The sequence below is a fragment of the Cygnus olor genome, chromosome 2 (assembly GCF_009769625.2).
Source record: "Cygnus olor isolate bCygOlo1 chromosome 2, bCygOlo1.pri.v2, whole genome shotgun sequence".
Taxonomy (NCBI): Eukaryota; Metazoa; Chordata; class Aves; order Anseriformes; family Anatidae; genus Cygnus; species Cygnus olor.
This window is the reverse complement of record NC_049170.1, coordinates 157,000,512-157,018,523: the sequence shown is the minus strand read 5'-3', so window position 1 is coordinate 157,018,523 and position 18,012 is coordinate 157,000,512. Positions and strand designations below refer to the sequence as shown.

The 18,012-nt window shown below is 39.8% G+C and overlaps 1 protein-coding gene across 1 annotated transcript in view; it reads right to left on the bottom strand.

Annotated features, from left to right (window-relative positions):
- DENND3 (DENN domain containing 3) overlaps nt 1-18,012 on the bottom strand; it is a 37,670-nt gene that overhangs the window by 4,368 nt on the left and 15,290 nt on the right. Inside the window, exons 8-22 of the mRNA XM_040547373.1 lie at nt 17,608-17,729; nt 16,982-17,137; nt 14,766-14,862; nt 11,390-11,493; nt 10,896-11,077; nt 9,926-10,447; nt 8,441-8,703; nt 7,728-7,898; nt 6,668-6,797; nt 6,106-6,213; nt 4,344-4,483; nt 2,930-3,090; nt 1,589-1,722; nt 704-819; nt 435-572 (exon numbers count right to left, since the gene is read on the bottom strand). Coding sequence (XP_040403307.1) covers nt 435-572; nt 704-819; nt 1,589-1,722; nt 2,930-3,090; nt 4,344-4,483; nt 6,106-6,213; nt 6,668-6,797; nt 7,728-7,898; nt 8,441-8,703; nt 9,926-10,447; nt 10,896-11,077; nt 11,390-11,493; nt 14,766-14,862; nt 16,982-17,137; nt 17,608-17,729 — 2,544 coding nt within the window. The remainder of the gene's footprint in view (nt 1-434; nt 573-703; nt 820-1,588; nt 1,723-2,929; nt 3,091-4,343; nt 4,484-6,105; nt 6,214-6,667; nt 6,798-7,727; nt 7,899-8,440; nt 8,704-9,925; nt 10,448-10,895; nt 11,078-11,389; nt 11,494-14,765; nt 14,863-16,981; nt 17,138-17,607; nt 17,730-18,012) is intronic.

Sequence of the window (18,012 nt, the reverse complement as noted above, 5' to 3'; positions counted from 1 at the left end):
CAGCTAGGCGGGAAGCTGTTAGCTCCACTGGTCTCTGTCGAGTTAAGCATGCGGTAACTAAACAAGGAAAAGGTCGTCTACAAAACTAGGCATGCTAATTGGCGTTTATTGCTTGTCTATTAACCTTTTCCAAGGCTCAGTTGCAGGAGCCTTTAGATTAAATATCAAGGGACCTAAACCTTCAGTTTCTACAGTTCTCTGAAAACGTTAATGGCTACTAAAAGCCACCATGCATTTAATCACTGATGACACACATTTTGGGGTACAGTCATAGCAGTTAGTTGTGTTGGGCTCCGATTTCAAAGAAGAATTAATGTTTCAAAGCAGCACGCGTGCAGACACCCTGCAAAGTAGCTAACAGCCCAAGAGAGTTGCAAACAAACAAAACTTAAGTAAAGAATTCTACAAGTAAGAACAGCCCAAATGTCTCTCACCTGGTTTTTCACTTGTATCATACAGGTAATCTCAGAGCAATCCTGAAGATGAATTTTTTGGGGCACGCTTGTGAAGTCTTTGGTGTTCCAGATATACAGGTCACTGCTCCCTGAATAAGATGCCCACACTTCGTTTCTCTAAAGGACAGAAAGTTGTGTTTAACAGCACTGCTGACAGGAAGCATAACGTGAGGAATAACTATATTTTTGCCTGTAACACCACATAACATGGTGTGGAGACAGCACGATTAACAATTTAAATTTAATACCTCAGGAAAGAGCTGGAAGCAGAGGAAATATGAATGCAAATCCTTCAGGTGATAATCAATTTTCATCTGTAGTCGAAATTCATAAGTTGACATTACGAGTATGCAACTTCCCGTACCTTCAATATGAAAGAGAAAGCGCTGTTAGCAGAAGTGCCTCCTCCTTCCACAGCCACAAACCATGGGGAAAACAGGCAAAATAAAACAGATGCGTCTAACAGCTGTCTTGTTTCCCAAGTCAACAGTGAAATCTTTGAGGTTGTTCTTCCTCTTTTTTATAGTACCTATTTTTTACATCTGTCCTTTCTCTAAACTCTGGTTACTATTCTGCAGCACAAACACCTGTTAAGTGTCCAAAAACAATGAGAGGAGAAAAAACAAACTCCGTTACATTAGGAGATCTAAAGGTGTATTAGGAGATAATCCTTTACCCAAACATAAATCCTGCCTTTATTTATCTAGACTTCTGCAGAGGGGCTGACAGGTTCAGGGCCAGAAGGCAGGTGTGAGGATTACCAAGTCAGACCAAAAACACAAAATCTAGCCAAAATATCAAATGCAATTTGCAAACATCATTGCCACTCTAGACTTTAAAAGGGCTTTCTCAAAGCTTTCCATTCCAATTTACAGGGAAGAGCAGACAAACAGGGTGTAGCAAGAAGTCACATCCTGCAGCGGGGGCAATACCTTTAGGAAAGATCCAAGCCAGCCAACTATGTAAGTGTTTTGGAAGCCTCACCTGCTGAAGACTGCTTAAACGGACCAAGTGGAAAGAATATCACATACAGAAAAGTCAGTGTTCGAGATTAATGGGTTGTTCTGCCTAATAAAACAGCGTATTGTGTGAAGATTAAAAAAAAAGGTTAATTGTTTGAGTAATGAACTTACAGCACCACAGCTGGTCGTTATGAAGTTTGATGGAAGTGAGGTTCTGGCAGGGCAGCTGAAATGCACGGTTAACTTTCAGAGTGCTGATGTTCCAAGCAATCACCGTTCCATCTAAGCTGCTCGAGTATGCTTCACTGTTGGTACAGATAAAAAATTAATAATAATAGCACAGTGTGCATTCATGTTCAAAGCAGAATTCATAAACAGAAGAGGCTTACTGGCAAAATAGCGTATTTTACACTAAGCCAAATTAACATTTTTCACTTCATAGACTGGAAGCCCAAGAGGCTTCAAAGCCAGACAAATCATTTTAGCAGTGAACACTCAGCCTCGTTCAATTATTTGAAACACTGACCAGAGCCATGAATGAACAAGAGCACGTCCATCCCATCATCCTATTCCCACCAAGATGCCTAAGGAAAAGACCTACACTTTCCTCCTTCCCTCACTACACCCTATATAGCTGGCTCTAGACAGCTGCGTTTTGTGTAGGCACTTTGCTCATCACAAGGGCTCTGGATCCCATTCTGAAGCGTCCAATTCGATCCTTGTAGTGAAAGTGTATTTAAGCAACCAACAGCGTTGCAGCCAAGCATCCATCTTTCAAGCTGCTTGTCTCCTCTTGGAACTGAAGTATTCTAGCACAGAGATATATTTTTGTCTTCTAAACATACGCTAAAGACTTTGTATCACTTGAAACGCTGCAGTATAATTCAGACCTCAAAGTGAACTAGAGCATCGATTACATCATGCTTGAGGAGTTAAGTGCAACAAAAACATCCCCTATAATCCTCCTGAACACTGTTGCCTGTTAAGATTTTTGATTAAGATTTTTGACACACATTCAGCTTGTCACTGACCAAACCCCCAGATCTCTTTCTGAGGGGCTGCTCTCCAGCCTCTCATCCCTCTGTCTGTACATATGTCCAGGGTAGCCCCTTCCCAGGTGCAGAATCTGACCCTTGCTCTTGTTAAACTTCAGATAGTTGGTGACTGCCCAGCCCCCTAATTTGTCCAGTTCTCTCTGTAAGGCTCTTTCCTTCCAACATCTCAGAAAATCAGCCACTGGTTTCCTCTCCACTCTTTTTCCTTGAGCAAAGTTAATTTTTTGGTTTTGCTTCAGTCGAATAATTAAGGCACCATACTGCATCACTTAGACCTTTAACTGGTCCTCTGCTCACTGCAGGCTGAAGTTGCCCAGACCGATGAATACTTTTCTAGCTACACAAAATGGCTTTTTATTTAACCACAGGAAGATTCTCCTTACATCCGTGACTCTTCCAGTCTTTCACTTTTGATTGTAAATGTATTTTAAGAGGAAAACAGTGTAATTAGATATACCTGGGTATCCCGTTCTTCTTCTCCACAACGATGTCTGTAATATCAGAACGATGATCATTTAGCTGCTTATTACACGACATACTGTGGGTGTTGATTATATAAATAATGGAGTCTTGAGAGCCGATCCACACTTGACTCTGTTCTACCATCACCATACAAGTCTGGGGAGAAAAAGCAGGATTAAATACAATTCAGAAGAACACTTTTGAATGTAACATGGAAAAATGCTGCGTTAAGAGTTACAGTAATTACCATAAAACTGTAACAAGATCAAGACTCAGCACTCCAGTATTCTATCCTTTGCTCTGCTGGAGAAGAGGGGGGAGAGAGAGAAAGAAAGAGAGAGAGAGAAGGGACAGATCTCTGCCGAGTTTAACCTTCAGTAATTAGGATTAATAATGTATCTTGGTTATTGACTCAAAGCCGTGTTTCCTGGCTTACACAGAGTAAAAGTTACAGATGGTGCCAGGGGAAACCACAGAGGTTAGTGTATTTCTGTCCTCTGGATTAGAAGCTGCACTAGCCATCTGATATAAACATACTTCCCACTTTAGTTAGAAGTGGTGCCTCTGAAAATATCATTACTGTCTCTGGAACATCCTTCCCCCATTCAGAAACTTTTAATTTCTCTCCCTCCCAAGTCCCGTAAGTTCCAAACTTCCCTCCTCTTCTCCAGAACATGATGGCATCCAACTCCTCCCCTAAATTTCTACTTTTCTACTTGTTTCTACTTTTCCTCCACCCCCAGCCCCTCACCATCAGCTTTACTTTTCCCTTTCTCCCACATTTATCCACAAAGATGTTTCTCAACTTCCATGCAAGTCCCCTGTCCAAATCCTTTGCTGTTGTTTGCTTTCTTCTGCACGTTTTTCACTCAGTCCCAAACCTGATTTCTCTCTCCCTGTTGTTATCCTCTCCCTTTCAAGTTACTTGTTTCAAGTCAAGCATCTCCTTAATCTGTTGTTAGAGTCATCTTCTTTTTGACTGTTCTCTCTCTTACGAAATCATCCACTGGTTTCCTTGCACCAGTTTCCAGTTCTTCAGAACAGTTGACTTTCTGTGTACTCTTCAGGCTCTCCTCAACTTCTCTTTATGCAGATTCTCTCCACTCAAGCTGTTTCAAAGCAGCCTCCCTGCCCCAAGAGCCCACGCCACTAGCCCAGCACACCTGACCAACACTCAATCCATCACTTCCTACCAGTTGAGTTGTTTCAGTATAAATCCATTTCCTCCCCTCTCCCTTTTCCTTAAAAGCTTCCATTTCTCCAAGCTGACCGTAGGACAAACAACTTGAATGTCCTCCCACAACTTTTAATGAGTAACAGCGTGGCCTAGCCCACGATTCAGGGTCACACAGGTTCTAGCAACAGGAAAAGCAAGCTGAAGCAGCAGTCGCGATACGTGTTAGTCTCACCAGCCTGCAGCGGCCCATTCTGAAGCAGTGCTGTTGGATAGACCAGGTAGATGCATCAAAGACCACCACCTTCCCCTCGTTTAAAGCACACCAGAGTTTCGGGTGAGCACTGTCGGGTCTTTCTGTAGGGTCAAGATGCCCTAGAAACAAACCAGAGAAGAAAATAAACCACTTTTGGAGACATAGGGGAAAAACAGTATTAGGTTAGGCAGAGCAACTTTCTAACAAAATACACCTGTGTTCTGGCACTTATATCTCCAGTTGATGAATCCAATGACACAGTTCACGATGAATTTGTGCTCCTCATCTATCTGTTGAGCCCACCTGATGGCGTAATCTCTCACTTCGATGCTATTCGGAGCAGAGAGAATCTTTTTCACTGACGACTAAGTGCCTAGCTAACTGGGGTTGCAGGGAGGCTTTTAAGCCCTATGAAATAAAACTCATAAAGCCATTCATTCCATCTGCCCCAACGTGAGAGCTCCATTTAGAAGCTTCGCACTACAAAGAGAGAAAAGCACAACCGTGCCCTCACCACCACCACACACACAGTTCCTCCTGCCCGCTTCCTTAACTGTGAAATTGACTTTTGTCTCAAATTGCTCAAATATTAGGAATTAAACGTGAACTTGCATCAGAAGACTAGGAAGGTTATGAAGTTAACCCAGAATTAGTAGCTCCACTTCCCACATTCACACCCACTGTGAACAGCCTCAGACACATGCCTGTTTTTTTCTGTTTTTACATGTATGATCACATACTTTGTCTCTCACAGATCGCTGCCAGATGTCCTGCACTGTATAGATTTGCTTTTGAATTAGATCAGGATCTTGCAGCAAAGGAGGGTTATTTCTAGGACTTCTCCTTCGCTTTCTGGCTAAATGCATGCAGTGAGTGAGGCAGAAGTTAGGATCTCTAGGGAATTCTTAGTGCTTCCGAACCAGAACACCCGTGTAAGTCATTTAATCCAGAACTTCTCGTGTACCCTCACAGCACACTCCTCACTTCCAGACATCAAACCTGAGCTGCAAAGCTAAATTTATATTCAAGTCTCATTAAGAAGTGGAATATGACTGCTCTGAAAAATCAGATCCATGACAACCCAAATTAAGCATCTGAAATGATATGAGGCTTTTGTCCTTAACTTTTTTTTTCCCCAGCACGTTTTGAATCAGTGAGGTACAAATTTGCCAACTATCAAACTTTTGATACACTTTTTTTGATATACTTTTTGAAACATGATAAAGCATTCTTCAGGAGTGGACTTAAATCACGTGCAATGAATTAGACATGGGATCACACAGGATGCAGTGAGAGCCACAGGAATATCGATCTGTCTGGGATTTCAAGAGGTAGTACACTATTCCCTGCACTGTGGTTCCACAAAACACCCCCATATGACTCTGCTAGATGATAAAAAGGAACGGTGAATGAATATTGATCAATAGTGGAGCATCCTTCTTCCACTGCTCAATAAATGAGGTGGAACTCTTAAGGGGAAATCAGCGCATTAACACATAATTGAAGACTATTATAACACATATACACATAGGGAAGCAAATTACAACTTTGAAAGTATACCTTGGAGTATCTTAACATGCAATATTACTGTTCTGTTTTAATGATTTTTCTGTTTTAGTATTCTGTACGCAACCAAAGGCTGTCAGAATGTGAACAGAATCAGGCAGTCGTAATACCAGGTGCTGGGAGATAACCTGCTTTATAGGCTAATTAAAGCTAACAGAGAAATTCATCACCTCACCTGGCGTATAAAGCAAGACATCTATTGCCTGTGGAAACGTCTCACCAGCTGAGGGGTTGATCTTGTGCTTTAATGTCTCTGAGGTTGTTTTGGGCACCATCATGGGCACTGAAATAGAGTTGTGAAAGGTTACAAAGTGCATACTTAAGCCTGAAATAGATCTGTAATTCTTATGAAAGAATAATTCTGCACCACTTAGTAAAATTAAAATTATTATTTTTCATTTTTGTTTCTCTCTAACTTTAGCTGACCATGAAAGCCCAAACAGTATTTGTATGAATTCTGGTAAGAGAAGCACGCATATAACACCCAAGTAATAAAGAACTGAAACAAAAATCCAGCAGCCTATATGGATACAGACGTACAAACTAAGGCTGTGATGCATAGGAGCAAAATAAATAAATAAAGCTATTATTTAACAGACAATGGCTACCAAGTGCTATAGACTATCGTCATCTTATATTTCTGCACATAATGAGCTTGAAAAACATAATGTAAACAGAAGAAGCTGAGGCAGATGGTGAGACAAGAGCAGGCTTTGTGGTGTTGCTGTGTGACTGACCTTCATTTTTCATCCTGTCAAAATATGACAGTTTAGAGGCTGCGTATATGCTTTTGGAGGACTGCAGTGCACCAACCACAGCATCCATCAGGAGAACGTTTGTCAGCGCCTGCTGAATATACTGAGGATCCTAAAGACAAAAGTCTTATTGTAGTTTGACGTTATTTTCACAAGTCTCCACGTTCAACCATCACAGTGCACACCATGCTCAGCACAAGCGCCAGCTAGTTGCGTCCCTGGAGCACAGCCCATGCTAAGTGCAGTCAAACCCCATTTCAAACCCCACTCCTGCATCCCATTTCACCCCCAAGCAAGGGCACGGGGCAGGGAAACAAGAGCTACTTTTAACTCATTGCACCGAAAGAAGTATTTCAGGTCTGGCACAGTTCTGACTCAGGATGTGCAAACGAAACCACGTGAATTGCACTGATGGAAAACACGCAGCATGGACAGGATAGATTCCAGTTTTCAGCCTGGACCTCTCTGCACAGAAGAGAAGTGCGTTACTCTTGATCTCAGCTAAAACGATGCAAATCCTTCCTGGAGAAACACCAAGATACATTTGCACTATTAAACTCATCACTGATGAGGAATTTGGTATTTTAGACGGAAACCATGTTTGTGTGATCCTTTTTCTCAAGGTTTCTGTGGCAGAAGAAAGCATCGTGCCCTATTTATTCAAAGGGATCCACAACCACCAAGGTTCCAGCACAGCAAAAATCTTTCTATGTATTATACTTTTTAAGGGAAGCAAGGTGTAGGAAGCTTTCTTTTGGGACCAAAACTCTCATGTTTTAAGTTTAAACTATGAAACTATTTCCCAAACCGGTGACTAAACAAAAAGATCCAGGCTAATGGAACAGAAAAGATTAATTTTTAAACATAACTTCACTTTTTTTGGTAGTATTCTGGATGTACCATATCTAGAAGAAACATCAGAAACAACAGCTTATTACTTAGCTATCATGTGCAGAAACCTAGAAATTCCAAGACTGATACATGAATAATTTAGAACAGAGAAAACACGCCCTTATTCAGTTAGATATGCCCAAATTTATACCTTGTGATCGTCTGCCATTTTCTTCCCAGCCCACATTTCTTTCACTATCAGGTGCCAGAGATCACACTCTGTTTTAAGGTTAGCTTCGAAGACTTCTTTTTTAGATCTTGTTGCAATCCTCAGAGTAGGTATTTTCAAAAGAAGGAAAGCTACAGTTGTGACCTTCACATCCTGGAAAGAAAGAAAGCAAGGAAGATGTACCGCGCAGGCACGGGTGAGGTGCAGCACTCATTCTACAGGGCAACGTCCTCTATTTTAACTACAATTCATCATTTCCATTGCTCATACAACACCATTAAGCAGAGATGGTCGCTGATCAGGTTTTGTGAAAATGTTCATTTCCAACACCATCGCACAGGCTTCGTTATACAGAGGATACAGACTGGCTACCTGACACCACAGGCAAATTTAACACTCGTGTTTTTACACGCCTCTAGCTCTATACCCCACATGCCGTGCTTTGCATCTTTCTGTAAATCTAGAGGTTACAGGCTCCAGGTTTTTCTACCATGCCATCTTAGCACCCAGCACACATCAACCCTGCAATTCTTGGCCTGAAGACCCAGAATTTTATCCGATCTTTTGTAAGTTACTGATATCAGAGGTGTTTCCTACAACCCTTACTGAAACAGTCAGGTTGAGGCAAATCTCTTAGCAGAATGGAACGTGACTTGTGACCCAGGATCATGCAAGAGAAATTCCTTGATGCTCACCTCTATGTCCCTGAAAGCAGCAATGTGGACATAGCCAGGACGTCCTCCTTCAGTCAAAAGGAACAAGCGCTTTTGGGTCAGTGCTATTTTTCCTACACCGTAGTTAGTTTTAACTGAGCAAGACAACTTGTAGACACATTCGTTTTTATCTAGATGCTCTATTACTGCTGGTGGCAGATTCACTTCTTGAGCTTCTGCTTCAGTTTCTTTCCAGTAGTTGTAGAAATCTCTGAATGTTTCGGGATCAATTTGTTTCTGATGTCCTAAAAAAAAAAAAAGAAAAAAAAAATCAGGAAGCTGGTTACTGTGAGAAACTATTACACAGATTTAAACAGGAAGATAGCTTTAAAGATTCAGATTTAAAAGATTTAGATTTAAGATTTAAAGAAAAAAGATTTAAAGATTTAGAGATTAAGATTTGAAGATTTAGATTTTTTAATAAGATTTAAAAATTTAGATTTTTTTAAAAGTTAGATTTTTATCTAAATTTCAAATTGTGCTTTTAACAGCATAACGGGTAAACACAGTACAAAAAATACAAAAAAAAGGCCTGCAAAACAGTTCAGAGAAAATCCTTCCTGAGATAGAAAGATTCCTCTGTAATTAGCCTGTGTCCCTGGTTCCATGCTTCCTTCTATGGAGGGAAGCACTAAACACTGTACCATTATTTCTTTTCTTTAAATTCATGTCAAAAAAAGAAAGTCAGCCAATGGAAACGGATTTGTAGTTCCCTACTGAACTGAATATTTTTCATTATTACATTCCAGTTCTTTATCCTATACTGTGTTACTATGCTACATACTTAACAACCTGGGATAAAAGCTAGACTTACAGCAATTAAAGACTTCAGCAACAGTTATTCCAAATATTTAATTATTCTAAGAATTCAAGTGGGTTTGCAGGGCAGCAGAGTCAAACAAATTCTTGCTAGATGTATGCTACCTTTGGCTTCAGAAAGTCTTGCTACTTTGACCAACATTTAATCCTTTGTGGCACAAAATGTAACAGTTACTGCAGTAACTAGGTGCAGAAAGAACTGAATAGTGTTTTATAAAAGCACTCTCAAACTGTTTTTAGAAATCTGTCACAAGACTCAGATCTCATTCAGGAGATAAGAAAGTTCTCTCAAACATAGAAGTAACCTCTCCTTTTGCTACAATGACCATCCAAGAGGAATTTAATCTGTAGCTACTTGAATTTCGGAATTTGCTAGGTGCTTTTAACAGTCTGCCACCTTGCCAGGCTACCTAGTGATTTTGTAACAGAGTTATTTTCTGTTGGCAATTAGGACAGCCTTTTATTCACTTTACTCATCTAAGCCAAAGCAAAACTGCACATCATCAGATCACAAAACAAGCAAAACTAACCCATCTACACAATCTGGAAAACCGTACGCTGTGTGCATGTAAGTGGATTCCTTGTCTTTATTGTTAAATTGTCATTGTCTCAATGCAGATGATCCATAAAAATGCATTTTCTACCCACCTACTGTTAAGGCATCAAACAACCGATGTATAGTGTCTTTGTCTCTGACAATCCCAGATTCCTGGATTCGCTTCACAAAATCATCCAGTTGCATGTGTGTTTTTGGCAACGCAAAATTTTTTACGTGGTCATCTATTTTTGTAACTTCCCTTTGTTTTTCCATCACTCGACTTATCAGCCTCTTCAGCTCAGGCTTGCGGTCTGCTTGAAAACGCTCAGAAGGAGGCATGGTTTCCACAATCTTTCTTACAAGATCAGTAGGAAAAATTCTTAAGTCTGTTTTATCTAGGTTCTGAAAGTCAGAAAGTGCATTTAGTAGTTTCCCTTGCATCAAGCTAATAAGTCCCCGGAGGTAGAAGTACCTTGCCAGCAATGCTGACTTGTCAGGTGGTAAGGTATTTATAGCTTTGCTGAGATGGTTGAAGAATTCTGTATAGTAGGAGTGAACACACTGGTACATCAGAGGAAAGTGAATTTCTGGGATTTTGAAGGTACTGACTGATTTGGGGGGCATTTTCAGAGCTAAAAACAAAAAAAGAAGGTACACTGATTAGCGTAAGCAGCGAGTAAAAGTGTGACTATCTTCACAACCAGCAGTACTATAAATAATACAAAGAAATTCCAGTTGTGCTAAGGACACAAATGCGTTGTTTGCACATCCTCCTTATTATCAGAGTATTCCCTATTCTGATAATATCAGTAATAGAAAATATATAATATTTTAATTTGTATATTCATATTTAATATATACTTATATATATATATAGATATATATAATATATTCATATATAATATGATACATGCGTGTATATTTTATATATATATAAGCACAGATGGGCCCCAGCTCAAAGTGACCCAGCTCACCATTTCTTCCTAGCATCTGACCCTGTTTCTGTGGAAATCCTCAATGATGTCACCCATAAAGACAACAGAAAAGCCCCTGCATTCGTTTGACACATTCTTCCCTTACCAATGCCTGTTTCTACTCTTCGAAACGAGGAATTTCTAGGGGGGACTTCTGGCAGCTTGATATCTTGCAGATCAGGCATACTGATAACCATGCGCCTATTCATCATGGACTGTGAATTCATTTGTTTAGAAGCCATTTTCTCCGTAGTCATTCTTCTTGGGATACGAAACATCAAGTTTAATCTGAGAGAAACATTTTTAAATGTAATTAGTTTTACAACTCTGTATACATACACACTAAATGACTACTTGATTATTTTGTTGTTGTTTTACAGTATTAAATTACAATTATTGTGTTAATTTACAATTCCAACAGCCGTGACTGGACACATTTATATCACTCTTTCACAGCAAGCTTAATAAAACGGCCTATCAGTTAGTCACTATCTTATTCATAGATAACCTGATCTCATGCCAATAGTCAAAATAGAGTCACTTTTATCACTGACATCAAAATGAGGTTCAAAAACACAGTAAGAAATGAGAAAGCATCACCTGTCTTCTTCAGACTGGGTACTCAGCTCAAGTCGAGCAAAAGCATCCATCTTTCTATTCAAGCGGGCTTTAAGAAAAGAGTGAAACATGTAGGTCTCCAAAACCTGAGAGAGACAAACTGGTTAACTCTTGATCATTTACAGGTTGTATTAGCAGCATCTGTTGCTCGTTTTTATTAGCTTTGCTTATACAAAGCTGAGAACATTGATTTTAGCAGTCACAAAACCAAAAGTATTTCAACACAGAAACTTCAACACCAGAAGAACCAACTCAGCTTTCATTCACCTTCTGTACTTGCTTAGTGGCAAACCACAATCTCAGACCAACCTCGAAAAGACGGAAAGAAAAATAAAAAAGAGAAATACTGAGCATAACGGAGAGTTTTAGCTACTTAAGTGTAACAGTGTATTTTCTGCCTATAACAAAGTGATGCAGATACTGTCTATGGTTTGGAACAAGAAGTTTCTGGTGCTCTAATGTTACATAAAACTGCAAAGCTATCATTCCCACCATTTCAAATTAAAACAAGATGAAACCAGGACTTGAGGCGGCACAACACGTATAATTCTATAAGTGTTAGGACTAACACAGAGCAATTAGCATTGTTTGAAGTTAAACAATTCAGAAAACTGAGCTATTCAGAAAAATCCAATGCAAACTTCATCAGGAGAGTGTTATAACCAGGAATTATAACCATTCCTGTTATAACCAGGAATCCTGTCTTTGTGCTTATGCAACTTTTAGCTTTTAGAAAGTAACTGACACTAACAGAAAGACTGTTGTATCTTTTAACGTAACTAGAGAAATTACTTTAATTAATGCTTTATCACAGAGGCTTGGCTAAAGTACCCTTCTTAGTCTTGCAGTTACCGGGGGGGGAGGAGTTTATTGATCAGATAAGCATAAGCAATTCTGATTCATAAATCAGATTCGTAGTAAGTAATTCTGGTACTCTGAACTTAATGGAAACATTTTGCCAACTAATAGCCTCTTTGTACTCAGGATGCCTCCTATCTACCTATTTGCAATGCATCCTGCAAAAAGGTACCTACAGAAGCACTAAGATTTCTGCTTTCGGGTATTCTCCAGTAGATGGCGTATTTTCTTTCCAGTTCTACGTACAGGAGCTGACAAGCTGCAGGAACTGAGTCCTTCCTAATGGTTTTTAAAGATAATCAATCAAGATAACAGCAGATATCACTAGATACCATTAACACTACCGATAACACTAGATACCACTAGTAATTAGTCCATGTTTTGCTAATTTGTAAGATTTACTTGAAAGCAAACCTACCACTATGGTATTTTAGTATTTAAATGAGTCAACTGTTCAAAGGTCTTCTTAAATGTGCACCTGTTTTAAATTTCAACTCATGAAATTGCCACTCCTTCATTTATAGTGTTAGAAACTGCCATCGAAAATATTTCAGTTGTTTCTATTCATTTGAAATCCCAGTTAGAACATTTCCCCTAAATTTTTGGCCTGCTGACACATTAATAGGTTCTGCTTAATTTTTCCTTATTTAGTTTGGTTTTGAGAATGTTTGCCAGGTGCAAAGCAGTTACTCTGGAAAGCCAGTTGCCAAACTCCAAAGACAAAGGTAACTTTTGTAACTGTCATATGTATTCATGGAACATAATTAAAAGCAAATCTAAAACGGTAAATGCACTTTTTTATATACCTTGTTAAACCTTTGCTTTGACCCACAGCTTGCTAAACAAACTATAGTATCACTAAAAAAAAAGCACACAACTCTTATTATCTTTGAGAAGCTTAAATAAGAGCACAACATCTCACAGCAGGCAGGAATAAGAACCTACTTAATAAATTATCTGCTAGAAACTACTACGTAAATTGCATTAAAGGGTGCAAGAAACTGGGGAAGATGTCTTACATCTCTTCAGAAATTAGGTAACGACCACCGACACTCCAAGTTCTGGGCGACAGTCTTCCAATTAATTTTCATTTAATTAAGATACACTTTTATTTGGTTAATCCTGAGACTTGAAAAATCATCCGACTTTATAATTTTGGATTTTGGCTTGCTTTGTCACAACAGAATTCTCCTAAAACACTATAAATGGCTAGACACAAACCCTTAAAACACAAATTCTATTTCTCAGATACGTGACGGTTTAGTTTAATTACTTGAAGGTAAATATTAATTTAATTAGGTGTCAACAGCTTAATGAAAAATTAACTGCAAGGATAAAAACCTCAAACTTAGAGCTTCTGGGCAAAGCACCCCAACACTACAAGAAGCTCTGATGTAATCTGTCTATTCTTAGTCTCTCTTTCTCCCCCTGCTCCTTCCCTTCTTTCATTTTCACTTCCTTTCTCCTCACTTCCCCTCCTCACCCACAGGGTCTCCAGCCTTTGATGATCAGTGACAGCCTCACACCAAACAGAACAGCACCAAATCCTACAGCCTGGTGACCAAGACACTCTCTTTTTAATGAGGAGATCATACCCACCCCATTTCTTTAGGATATACATAGTCATTACAATAAAAGCATCCTCACGCACTGGCGTTGCACAATGAAAACGCCTGCAACCTCGCAGAAAGCTGCCTCACTGCACACACTGGGTAAAAACGGAGTCATTTGGGAGCTTCAGCAGAGGACCTAAATCATGCTTACGCTAACGGAAGGACCAAGCTGATCAGAACAGCAACAGAAGGAACTTGGGGCTTGTAAAGGCAAACTCCCCATGCCTATAGGGCTTTAAAATCAGGTATGTACCAATAAGCTGAGTTAGCAGGGGTGCTAGGAAAAACTAAGTGGGGATTTTAGGGTGTCCTTTAGCCTGAAGAGCTGTAGTTCTACCTACTGAGACCAACAAGAGACAAACCCTGTGCTCGGTGGGTGTGAGCAGCACGCTCTCGCCGTGCCACGCTGTAGGAAACGGGCTCGGGGCCTGCAGCCAAGCAGGCATCAGCAGCTCCATGCCCCACTGCTCAGGCTGCAGATAAGGCAGGTGCTTCAACTCGTGCCATTCAGGCTCTTCTGCCATGCTCACAGGCTTGCCCAAAATTGGTGTCCACACGTGGGCTTTGGTCCAAACAGTTTGGACAGGTGCCTGCGCTTAAAATGCAGTTTAGACGTAGCTTTACTGACCATCTGCCATAGGTTTATCGCACCCCTGGGGAATTACGTTTTATTTGCTCTGAAATTACGTAGTATCTTGCTCTCCAAAATGCTGCCTGCTATTTAATCTGTTTACAGTAAATAAAATAAATCCCATAAAGCGTTCTGTGAAAGCTGGTGAGTCAGGAACACTACACAGCCCAAACTGTGACCATTCCATTAATTTTTGGCATTAATCCTAAAGTAGGGATTAATAGCAGAATAACGACATATTTAACACTGAATTTACCTTTCTGTAAAACGGCTGGTCTCCCACTGCCCTTGTTTTCAGGAATTCTTCGCTGTTAAACACTCTGTGTTCATAATTCAGATGGTCTTTTACCTCCCTGGAAATAAAATAAATAGAAAGATAAATATGCTTGGGGATTTGTAAGTAAGTTGCCCTTTTGCAGCAGCAACCCACTGGTACTACTAGAATCATGCTGCAGTATCAGAAGGCAAATTCAATTTTACTGAACAAGCCTGAGCTACTGAATCACAGAAAAAATAGACTCTTGTAAGAAGCAAAACAGGCTACCTGCTGCCACTGCCATTTCCAATCAGCAAGGTCACTTACAGTCCATGGGATTAATTTCAGTAACCCCTGGAGGAGAATCTGTATATTTAAGTCACAATTTAGGCTCCAACCCTGAAATTGTGTTTTTATACAGGATCCCATACAACCTGCTGGAGGCACTATGAAGACAAGTGTACCTCTCCACATGGGCAATGTGGAATGTGTGATCTGGCTTCATATTATCCCACTGCATGACATCTGTAACATGCACATGAGACACTGATAATGTTTCGCTGCACTCTCAAACTCTGCTCCTAAACCCAGCACTAACTGACAACTCTTGTTGTGTCTGAAGAGAAAGAGTTATTGAAATAAGAGAGAAAGTGAGATGCAAAATCGATGTCGATTTTTAGTATATGCATGGCCACAGCAGGCAACAGAGGCTCTGTGCTATCCCTGAAAAACCAGACACCAGTTCTAACTTCTGTGTCCTAAAAACGAGACAGAACGAGCTGTTTCAGGAGCAGCATGTGTGTTTTTCAGGAATAAAAAGCTGTTCTTTGAACTCAAGCCCATGAGTAAGTTATTTAAGCTATAGATACGTGCTAGTGGCTAAAATCAGGGCTCCTTTTATCATTCTATCTTATTTCACCTATTCGTGCTGGATATTAAGAAATAATAAATTCCCATGAAAGCACATGAATGAAGAAAATAATTTGGTGAGCTAAAATCAAATATAAGCACAACTGGGGAATCTTATACCCATGCAGAGACCTGACAAAAGGCCACTACATCGCTCGTCTTTCACGTATGTGTTCAGAAAAACGGTAGTTAGTACAAGTACATAGTTCTATATCATTTATCGTGGTTTGCTTTAAACATGGAACCTCGTGCACACAGAAATACTACAGTGCTTCACTGGAGAGAGCAGCAACTGGCAGCACAATTGCATCAGAGATTTACTTTCCTTCATTCCTGGACGGTGGTAGACAGAGCATTAGAAGATAGAAGAAACAATGCTGAAAAAAAGAACAAAGAGAAAGTTTGAAGGAAAGGAGAAAGAAAGCAAGAAAAGAATCAACCCTTTTGCAAAAGGTTACTATCATCTCTTAAATACCAAAGCATCCGTTCATTTTTTTGTAGACAAGCATTTAGTGAGTTAAAGAGTTCGAGCTGCTCAGGCAGGAAAAGGCATTTCTTGTTCATCTTTATCTGGAACATATTGCTGCCAGACACTGAAATCCCCCAAATCCCACAGTGGCAGCACATCAGGTTTTAAATGTATTTTGTTTTCCGGATCCAGCTGTGCTCTCTGTAGTCTGTTTCCTCCACATCCAGCAGCTAATGTCCTTGCAGAGGGCCCAGCCATTTGTGTGACTGTTCTCTAAACTGACCCAACAAAAGCGAGGCAGCTAACAAAGCCCTGGCACCTGGGCTGTATAAATCAACCCAGCACCTCCTGACTGGAAGTGTCAGGAGCAGGCAGGTGAGCAGTTCCATAGCTGATCCACAGAGAGCTCCATCCCCAACAAGAGGCAGTGGGAAATGGCTGGGAACTTTCCCCTCTTTTTTTTAAGAGATGAGGGCTGCACTTCTCTTCCTGGAATCCTCACACAACAGACACGCAAGTCCAAAATTGGAACAGCTTCACCTAAGATGTCCTAGTAATGTGTATCACAAAATTGCTGGGATTGGAAGGGACCTCTGGAGGTCATCTGGTCCAACCCCCTGCTCAAGCAGGGCCACCTACAGCAGGTACTAGACGTATCCAAATACATTAATGATTGATATCCCAGCAGGCTGGCAGGACCTCCTTCTCATATCCCCTCACAAAACTTACAAGATTTGTCTATGAAATCGGACAAAATAAGAATATTTTCAGTGACACCTTAACCAGTACCATATGCTCTTGGAATAATAAAAAAAACAAAAATATTCTCTCCACTCACCTGAAAATATTAACAATTAACTGCAAAGTCATTTGCTGAACTTCTGTATTCAGCTTCTGCTGCCAAGCCCTTCTGCGCATTTGGAGTTCACCAAGATCTGTGCTGGCACGGAGATGGCACAGCTCTAGGTCATAATGCAGCCGAAGACCCTCCACTCTACAAAGAAAAGAAAAATAAACTTCAAGTTACACACTAACACCAATGTTTTCTTCCTATCTGTTAAAGGAAATGTTATTTAGCTCTCACAAGTTTTTTTTTTTTTTACCAAGTGCAAGACTGATTTACAAGCACTGACAAGCTAACAAGATTCCCGGAAGTCCTACTAGTACACGTACATCACAGTGCACTCAGTTTTCTGTATAAAGCACAGTAAACTTCAGAAAAAAATGCTTGTAATCAAAAACAAACCAGTGTTCTAGGTGTTGCAGCATAATATGGTTATGATTGTGACTGCTTAAAAGTTACTTGTATACAAATTAATTGAAACCTTCTATTTTCCTTCAAATGGCATTTTATATGAATTAAATAATATGAATTAATAATAAATAACACAAAATAAAAACATTAAAAAGAGAGCCCAACATGATTTACGCGCTATGATACACACTGTTTCAGTATCTTTTCACCTTTTTATGAAAGTTTCCGCGGCTTGTGCTGGAACATCTGGAATTTCAGGTTCTTCTTCATCCATTTTTGAACGTGCAATATTCCCATTATCAATATTAATTAGAATTAAATCTTCAGTTTCCTTTTTAACAGAAGAAAACAGAGAGACTGACAATGTATTTCTGTTTCTCCTTAATATACAAGAGTACTACCACCTACTAAAAGAGTGTTACTTAAATAAGAGTCTGAAAAATGATGACAAAAACAAACCTTCAGAATAACTGAGAAGTTATATACTTTATATAGCTGGTTTTTCTTTTTATTAAATAAATAACTCCATGACAGAGAACAGCAGCTCCATTAGAGTATTTTCAAGTGCATGCTGACCTCTTAACCCAGCTGCCTGGAAAAGGAATCTAATTCAT